General features: G+C 40.7%; 1 protein-coding gene across 3 annotated transcripts in view; it reads left to right on the top strand.

The window, feature by feature from the left end:
• Positions 1–10,000, top strand: part of fgf12b (fibroblast growth factor 12b) — a 75,857-nt gene that overhangs the window by 59,866 nt on the left and 5,991 nt on the right. For all 3 annotated transcript variants that reach the window (XM_079822854.1, XM_079822853.1, XM_079822852.1), the window contains exon 3: positions 2,759–2,862. In XM_079822854.1, the coding sequence (XP_079678980.1) occupies positions 2,759–2,862 (104 nt within the window). The remainder of the gene's footprint in view (positions 1–2,758; positions 2,863–10,000) is intronic.

Here is a 10,000-nt window from a genome sequence, read left to right as displayed (position 1 = left end):
GAAGTTCATGGCAATATAGTGTATTTTCTTTCTTTTGATGTTGGGATGAAATATGACTTATGAAATATGAATCCTTGTCACGTGTGTGTGTGTGTGTGTGTGTGATCTCGCCTGATCTCACAGTTTGCGTGTATTTCTCAGATCTACATATGCATTACTGTGGACACACACACACACACACACACACACACACACACACCTCCCCAGGGTGCTAGAGAGCGATGTTTTCCTTCTAAAGCTCACATCTCTCCTCCTGTATTCTGAAGGTGCCCACTCATGTTTTGAATCTCCGATGAAATGCGTTTGAATTACACGGCCGTCCTTCTTATCGGCACAACTCACATGAGCGAGTCCAACAGGCTTACACACCGAGTCACGTGCGACACACACACACACACACACACACACACACACTGCGGTCAGATTCACTTCACAGCCCATTTGACTGCAGTGATGTGCTGCATTTCCCAGTGTCAGCGGAAAAGCGTTTGGATCCAACAGTTTCCAGGATGGTTCCGAGCTTGAGCTGGACATGTGTTCTCGTCAGTAAAGTGTGTGTGTGGATTTCAGGATTCTTCGAGGATTTGAACGTTCAAAAGAACTGCATTTATTTGAAATAGAATCTGTTGTAACATTATAAACGTCTCTCTGTTTAAAGCGTCGTTGATGAATAGAAGAATTCCTGTCTTGTATGCTCCTCTCACACACACACTCATCCCTCTGATCTCTCCTCCCCCTCCATCCCTCGTTCTCCTGCTGCACTCCTCCGCTGCTCCTGTTTTTTCCCTCCTGTCGATTTTTACGGGCTTGAACTGAATCAGCAGCAGTGATGCAGCGCTCCAAACCTGCCTCTGACACTCAGCAGATTGATTTCTCTCTCTCTCTTCTATCCTTCATCCCTCCTTCATATATTCTTTTGTTGTATCTGAAACATCTGTCTTTTGAGAAGCCACAGATCGATCTATCTATCTATCTATCTATCTATCTATCTATCTATCTATCTATCTATCTATCTATCTATCTATCTATCTATCTATCTATCTATCTATCTATCTATCTATCTATCTATCTATCTATCTATCTATCTGTCTGTCTGTCTGTCTGTCTGTCTGTCTGTCTGTCTGTCTGTCTGTCTGTCTGTCTGTCTGTCTGTCTGTCTGTCTGTCTGTCTGTCTGTCTATCTATCTATCTATCTATCTATTGTTGTAACCATATATCATTCTGTCTATCACTCTATCTCCCTTTCTATCTATCCATCCATCTATTGTTCTATCTATAATCCATCCATCAATTCATCCATCTATTGTTCAATCCATCCATCCATTGTTCTATCTATCCATTCATCTATCTATTGTTCTATCTATCATCCATCCATCCATCCATCTATTGTTCTATCTATCTGTCTATCTATCTATCCATATATTGTTCTGTCTATCATTCTTTCTCTCTTTCTATCTTTCGTTCTGTCTGATTATTCCATCCATCCATCCATCCAATATTCTATCCATCCATCCACCGTTCTATTGTTCTGTTGATCATCCATCCAACGTTCTATCCATCATCCATCTATCTATCTATCTATCTATCTATCTATCTATCTATCTATCTATCTATCTATCTATCTATCTATCTATCTATCTATCTATCTATCTATCTATCTATCTATCTATCTATCTATCTATCGTTGTAACCATATATCATTCTGTCTATCACTCTATCTCCCTTTCTATCTATCCATCCATCCATCCATCCATCTATTGTTCTATCTATAATCCATCCATCAATTCTCCCATCTATCGTTCAATCCATCCATCCATTGTTCTATCTATCCATCCATCCATCCATTGTTCCATCCATCCATCCATCCATCTATTGTTCTATCATCTGTCTATCTATCTATCCATATATTGTTCTGTCTATCATTCTTTCTCTCTTTCTATCTTTCGTTCTGTCTGATTATTCCATCCATCCATCCAATGTTCTATCCATCCATCTATCATTCTATCCATCCATCCAATGTTCTATCCATCCATCCACCGTTCTATTGTTCTGTTGATCATCCATCCAACGTTCTATCCATCTATCCATCTATCCATCTATCCATCTATCTATCTATCTATCTATCTATCTATCTATCTATCTATCTATCTATCTATCTATCTATCTATCTATCTATCTATCTATCTATCTATCTATCTATCTATCTATCTATCTATCTATCTATCTATCTATCTATCTATCGTTCCATCCATCCATCCATCCATTGTTCTATCTATCTGTTGTTGTAACCATATATCGTTCAGTCTATCTCCCTTTCTATCTTCCATCCATCTATTGTTCTATCTATCATCCATGCGTCCGTCCATCCGTCCGTCATTCTATCTATCCATATAGCGTTGAGTCACACGTTCTCTCCCTCATTCTATCCATCTTTTTATCTATCGTTCTATCATTCTTTATCCTTCTATCTATCTACATGTCTGTCTGTCTGAACAGTTTTGAATCTGAAATGCTTTAAATTGTTACATTCAAATCTGAGTTGCGGTTCTGAATCCCGTTTGCTACCTCGACGCAAATTCATTCATTGAAAAATAATTCTAAATTAAATGAAAAACCCTGCATGGAATGTGCCAACCCAACTAATGTGATGCTCAACATGTCATTTCTCTCTCTGCTTCCAGCTCTTCCGCTGAATTAAAGGAGCGTCTCTGAGAGAGCAACATGTGATGAGTGAGATGTGTGTGTTGGTGTGTTTCAGCTCTGTTCAATCTGATCCCGGTGGGTCTGCGGGTCGTGGCCATCCAGGGCGTGAAGGCTGGACTCTACGTGGCCATGAATGGAGAGGGTTTCCTGTACTCCTCGGTAAGATCTGTGTGTGTGTGTGTGTGTGTGTGTGTGGGTGTGATCTGAAATCCACATTTTTCATGTGATTATACAATCTGTTTTGTTTCTTTTCTCTGTAGCGTTTGTCGGGGTATGTACTATTATGCAATTTTGGTGTAGTGTGTGTGTGTTTTGTGTGTTTGTAAGTGAGTGTGTGTGTGTTTTGTGTGTTTGTAAGTGAGTGTGTGTGTGTGTGTTTTGGAAAGCAGGACAGACTGTTATTGTGTTCCGGTTGTGGTGTTTATAGTGTGTTAATGTTGTGTGTGTGAGGATTGGATTCACTGCAGGTCAGAGCCACGCAATGATGATGAAGTTATTGAGATATAAACGAATACTGTATCCTTCACAGAGAGGGCAATCCCAGAATGCATTGCGTCGAGCTTAGTGGAAAAAAAAAATAGATGAAAGGTTAGAGGAATTCTGTTTCATTCTGTACTAAACTATTGATGTGTCTTGATCTGTACAACGTTTGTTTTTGCAGTGCTGCTCTTTCTCGTGGTGTTTTCGGATGTGTTCAGAGCAGGAAATACAAGTTAAAGAAATATTTCAACACTAGCTTTTTCTCTCTCATGTCGTCTAAAATACATCAGCAAGAACGTTCTGGAAGCGACAGTCATGTGACGGAGTGAGAGTGAGTCTCTGCTCCCGTCGACATTCATAATTCACAGACTTGTGCTATTAAAGGTTGAGGTATAAGTGTAGCCCCTGAACTACACTGATTCACAAAGAAAGCAAGCAGTGTAACTGTGTTTTAGACACACACACACACACAGCGTATGGGCGGCTCTCATGACTCAATGTTAAGTTTTTAAGTGGCATTTAAAATCTCCATCGCAAAACACGTTTAGCCCCATCCAGGCCCACGAGGAAGAAAGCTTCTCTGAATTCAAATGTTTAACATTCTGGGCCTTCAAATATGACGTTTCCTTTGCTTCATCGGAATGTGGTGATTTTTTTGCATTAGCTATGTGAACACACAACACAAATATCATGGACATGATTCTGATATTTTAAAGGAAAATTCACACTCGTCTCCTTCACGGTCAAAAATGGCCGACAGGAAATGAACGGGAAATACGAAAACGTAATCTTTTAGTGGTACAAACTATAAATCAGCCACTGTCGTGCAGACAAAGTGCACAGCAATGAAGGGGTTAAATATATAAAGAGTGCAAAATAGACACATAACCCCCCCCCCCACACACACACACACACACACACACACATATATATGAACTACCGCCACTATAACACAGAGCAAGTTTTTGCAAATGTGTGAAATAAAATCAATAATTCCGCCACAATGCAGAAAAAAACAAACAGCAAGGAAAAGGTTACACTCTAAAGGCCTTTGCACACTGAGTCTGAAATTCGCATGCGAAATTTTCGCACGTCAAAAAATAAATTCGACCTCACGTTATGTCAATCACACTTGCACACTGCCTCCGAAACTTTCGTCCGTCAAAAAAAAAATCGGAACAGGTTCGATTTTCTGTGTTTTTCGCATCCGTTTTCCCATCTACAGTGCTGATGCCCAGCCTAAAACTGCTGGCAATGCTGGAGAATGAATCGCCAGTGCTCCTCAGATACCTACAATTATATATCCAAATATTATTGTATCAAAAATACTGCAATATCACAGCTATAATTATAGCACACCAACTCCCTGTAAACCGCGTGTGTGTGCGCGCGTGCGCGCGGATCCTAGACATACTGCCAGTCTCTGTTCAGGACTGGTAATTGGTGGTCTTCTTTTTAATATGTGGCTCCAGTATCGCTAGCAAAGCATCAAACGGAGCCACTGACATTAACTTTGAATCGCTCTGGATAATCCGCAGCTCCTTGATAAGCAGGTGGAAGACGGCATTTTGTGTTGTTTTGCGGTTTTTTTCCGTAACGCATTCATTAATACACATCGGACTCCGTGTGCAAGGTCTCTGTGCGTAACAAATTTTTCGGATCACAAATACGAAAAAACGCATGCGAAAATTTCGGACTCAGTGTGCAAAGGCCTTTAAACATCAAGAGTACAAAACAGACACACACACTCCAATACACACACAGAGACACACAATTATACACACACAAATTAACTGGCTGTAACAATATGGTAAAATTGAGCCATCCTTCTAAAAAAAACAATTTGGGTTGTTTTAACCCAAGGGCTGGGTTAATATAGGACCGAACACATGTTGGGTTAATTGTACCCAGTAAAACTGGGTTGATTCGTTTTTACTATTATACTAGCTTTTTTTCTTACTTCATACAATAATTAATAACTTAAATCCTGTAAACTTAAAAAAAGACAAAATAAAAAAACTGGATCTCGGGCCGGACTGTATTTCACAAACCTGTATTTTACCGAAGACATGCACCAATTTAACGGAACTGCACTGCTCTCCCCTGAAGCCGACACACAACGCCTGTGATAAATAACCCAAACTCTGGGTTGTTACGTCTGACCCAGGATCTGAGTAACACAAAAACTACTCAAACACTGGGTTGTTACGTCTGACCCAGGATCTGAGTAACACAAAAACTACTCAAACACTGGGTTGTTACGTCTGACCCAGGATCTGAGTAACACAAAAACTACCCAAACTCTGGGTTGTTACGTCTGACCCAGGATCTGTGTAACACAAAAACTACCCAAACACTGGGTTGTTACGTCTGACCCAGGATCTGAGTAACACAAAAACTACTCAAACACTGGGTTGTTACGTCTGACCCATGATCTGTGTAACACAGAAACTACTCAAACACTGGGTTGTCACGTCTGACCCAGGATCTGAGTAACACAAAAACTACTCAAACACTGGGTTGTTACGTCTGACCCATGATCTGTGTAACACAGAAACTACTCAAACACTGGGTTGTTACGTCTGACCCAGGATCTGTGTAACACAAAAACTACCCAAACACTGGGTTGTTACGTCTGACCCAGGATCTGAGTAACACAAAAACTACTCAAACACTGGGTTGTTACGTCTGACCCATGATCTGTGTAACACAGAAACTACTCAAACACTGGGTTGTTACGTCTGACCCAGGATCTGTGTAACACAAAAACTACCCAAACACTGGGTTGTTACGTCTGACCCAGGATCTGAGTAACACAAAAACTACTCAAACACTGGGTTGTTACGTCTGACCCAGGATCTGAGTAACACAAAAACTACTCAAACTCTGGGTTGTTACGTCTGACCCAGGATCTGAGTTACATAAAAACTACCCAAACACTGGGTTGTTACGTCTGACCCAGGATCTGAGTAACACAAAAACTACTCAAACACTGGGTTGTTACGTCTGACCCAGGATCTGTGTAACACAAAAACTACTCAAACACTGGGTTGTTACGTCTGACCCAGGATCTGAGTAACACAAAAACTACTCAAACACTGGGTTGTTACGTCTGACCCAGGATCTGAGTAACACAAAACTACTCAAACACTGGGTTGTTACGTCTGACCCAGGATCTGAGTAACACAAAACTACTCAAACACTGGGTTGTTACGTCTGACCCAGGATCTGTGTAACACAAAAACTACTCAAACACTGGGTTGTTACGTCTGACCCAGGATCTGAGTAACACAAAACTACTCAAACACTGGGTTGTTACGTCTGACCCAGGATCTGAGTAACACAAAACTACTCAAACACTGGGTTGTTACGTCTGACCCAGGATCTGTGTAACACAAAAACTACTCAAACACTGGGTTGTTACGTCTGACCCAGGATCTGAGTAACACAAAACTACTCAAACACTGGGTTGTTACGTCTGACCCAGGATCTGAGTAACACAAAACTACTCAAACACTGGGTTGTTACGTCTGACCCAGGATCTGAGTAACACAAAACTACTCAAACACTGGGTTGTTACGTCTGACCCAGGATCTGTGTAACACAAAAACTACTCAAACACTGGGTTGTTACGTCTGACCCAGGATCTGAGTAACACAAAACTACTCAAACACTGGGTTGTTACGTCTGACCCAGGATCTGAGTAACACAAAACTACTCAAACACTGGGTTGTTACGTCTGACCCAGGATCTGTGTAACACAAAAACTACCCAAACACTGGGTTGTTACGTCTGACCCAGGATCTGTGTAACACAAAAACTACCCAAACACTGGGTTGTTACGTCTGACCCAGGATCTGAGTAACACATAAACTACTCAAACTCTGGGTTGTTACGTCTGACCCAGGATCTGAGTAACACAAAAACTACTCAAACACTGGGTTGTTACGTCTGACCCAGGATCTGAGTAACACAAAAACTACTCAAACTCTGGGTTGTTACGTCTGACCCAGGATCTGAGTAACATAAAAACTACCCAAACACTGGGTTGTTACGTCTGACCCAGGATCTGAGTAACACAAAAACTACTCAAACACTGGGTTGTTACGTCTGACCCAGGATCTGTGTAACACAAAAACTACTCAAACACTGGGTTGTTACGTCTGACCCAGGATCTGAGTAACACAAAAACTACTCAAACACTGGGTTGTTACGTCTGACCCAGGATCTGAGTAACACAAAACTACTCAAACACTGGGTTGTTACGTCTGACCCAGGATCTGAGTAACACAAAACTACTCAAACACTGGGTTGTTACGTCTGACCCAGGATCTGTGTAACACAAAAACTACTCAAACACTGGGTTGTTACGTCTGACCCAGGATCTGAGTAACACAAAACTACTCAAACACTGGGTTGTTACGTCTGACCCAGGATCTGAGTAACACAAAACTACTCAAACACTGGGTTGTTACGTCTGACCCAGGATCTGTGTAACACAAAAACTACTCAAACACTGGGTTGTTACGTCTGACCCAGGATCTGTGTAACACAAAAACTACCCAAACACTGGGTTGTTACGTCTGACCCAGGATCTGAGTAACACAAAAACTACTCAAACACTGGGTTGTTACATCTGACCCAGGATCTGAGTAACACATAAACTACTCAAACACTGGGTTGTTACGTTTGACTCAGGATCTGTGTAACACAAAAACTACTCAAACACTGGGTTGTTACGTCTGACCCAGGATCTGTGTAACACAAAAACTACTCAAACACTGGGTTGTTACGTCTGACCCAGGATCTGTGTAACACAAAAACTACCCAAACACTGGGTTGTTACGTCTGACCCAGGATCTGAGTAACACAAAAACTACCCAAACACTGGGTTGTTACGTCTGACCCAGGATCTGAGTAACACAAAAACTACTCAAACACTGGGTTGTTACGTCTGACTCAGGATCTGTGTAACACAAAAACTACTCAAACACTGGGTTGTTACATCTGACCCAGAATCTGAGTAACACAAAAACTACCCAAACACTGGGTTGTTACATCTGACCCAGGATCTGAGTAACACAAAAACTACTCAAACACTGGGTTGTTACATCTGACCCAGGATCTGAGTAACACAAAACTACCCAAACACTGGGTTGTTACGTCTGACCCAGGATCTGAGTAACACAAAAACTACTCAAACACTGGGTTGTTACGTCTGACCCAGGATCTGTGTAACACAAAAACTACTCAAACACTGGGTTGTTACGTCTGACCCAGGATCTGAGTAACACAAAAACTACTCAAACACTGGGTTGTTACGTCTGACCCAGGATCTGAGTAACACAAAACTACTCAAACACTGGGTTGTTACGTCTGACCCAGGATCTGAGTAACACAAAACTACTCAAACACTGGGTTGTTACGTCTGACCCAGGATCTGTGTAACACAAAAACTACTCAAACACTGGGTTGTTACGTCTGACCCAGGATCTGAGTAACACAAAACTACTCAAACACTGGGTTGTTACGTCTGACCCAGGATCTGAGTAACACAAAACTACTCAAACACTGGGTTGTTACGTCTGACCCAGGATCTGTGTAACACAAAAACTACCCAAACACTGGGTTGTTACGTCTGACCCAGGATCTGAGTAACACAAAAACTACTCAAACACTGGGTTGTTACATCTGACCCAGGATCTGAGTAACACATAAACTACTCAAACACTGGGTTGTTACGTTTGACTCAGGATCTGTGTAACACAAAAACTACTCAAACACTGGGTTGTTACGTCTGACCCAGGATCTGTGTAACACAAAAACTACTCAAACACTGGGTTGTTACGTCTGACTCAGGATCTGTGTAACACAAAAACTACTCAAACACTGGGTTGTTACGTCTGACCCAGGATCTGTGTAACACAAAAACTACTCAAACACTGGGTTGTTACGTCTGACCCAGGATCTGTGTAACACAAAAACTACTCAAACACTGGGTTGTTACGTCTGACCCATGATCTGTGTAACACAAAAACTACCCAAAGAGCCCAAAATGACCCTCCCAAAGATTTGGGTAGAGATAATAACCGTCAGACAAGAGGTTGTCATCAGATCAGACCCAGATTGAAGAAGCTCACCTGCTCATTTTTGTTACATTTCTATTGAATTCTGATGTTAAGTGTAACAAAATGTCCTCCACTGTGTTCAGGTTTGACTAGTAAAATGAATGCAAAAACTGACACTTCAAATCAACATTTCAAACATCCACAACTTAATAAAAAAAAAAAAAAAAGTCTCATTTATAAGCCAATTTATATAGAGTTATATAGGCACTAATCTATTGGATTTTAAAAGCCTTGTCTCTTTTTTTAACAACTGCTTTAATTGAAAAATAATTTAAATATATATTAGAAAAAATATGATACATTATTTTCAATGGAGAAAAAATAGCTCATAAAAAAAATATAAATATTGCATAGTATCATAAAATCTCTTCAAATTTCTAAATAATACTCAAAAAATATTATTGAACAAAAATATTTTACATTGGTTTTCCTAGAAATAAAAAAAAAACAAGTTTCAAGGCTCGAGAAGGAGCCGAGTGTGAGCCCTAAAACAAAGAGGACCGGGGGGTTATTAATATTTCAGGATATTTGATGATGCTTTCACAAAATTCGAGTCTTGCACTCTCTCTCTACACAGGAGCTTCGTTCCGCAGAATTTTGCAGATTCCTCAAACGTCAGCACAAAATATGGGGAAGAGCATAATTATACCTAAGTGTGATTCATAATAAATTGTAATAATTCTGCTCGC

Source organism: Gobio gobio (genome assembly GCF_949357685.1).
Source record: "Gobio gobio genome assembly, chromosome: 8".
Classification (NCBI taxonomy): Eukaryota; Metazoa; Chordata; class Actinopteri; order Cypriniformes; family Gobionidae; genus Gobio; species Gobio gobio.
Note: the sequence above shows the minus strand (reverse complement) of the source record. Positions and strands in the feature narration are given on the sequence as shown.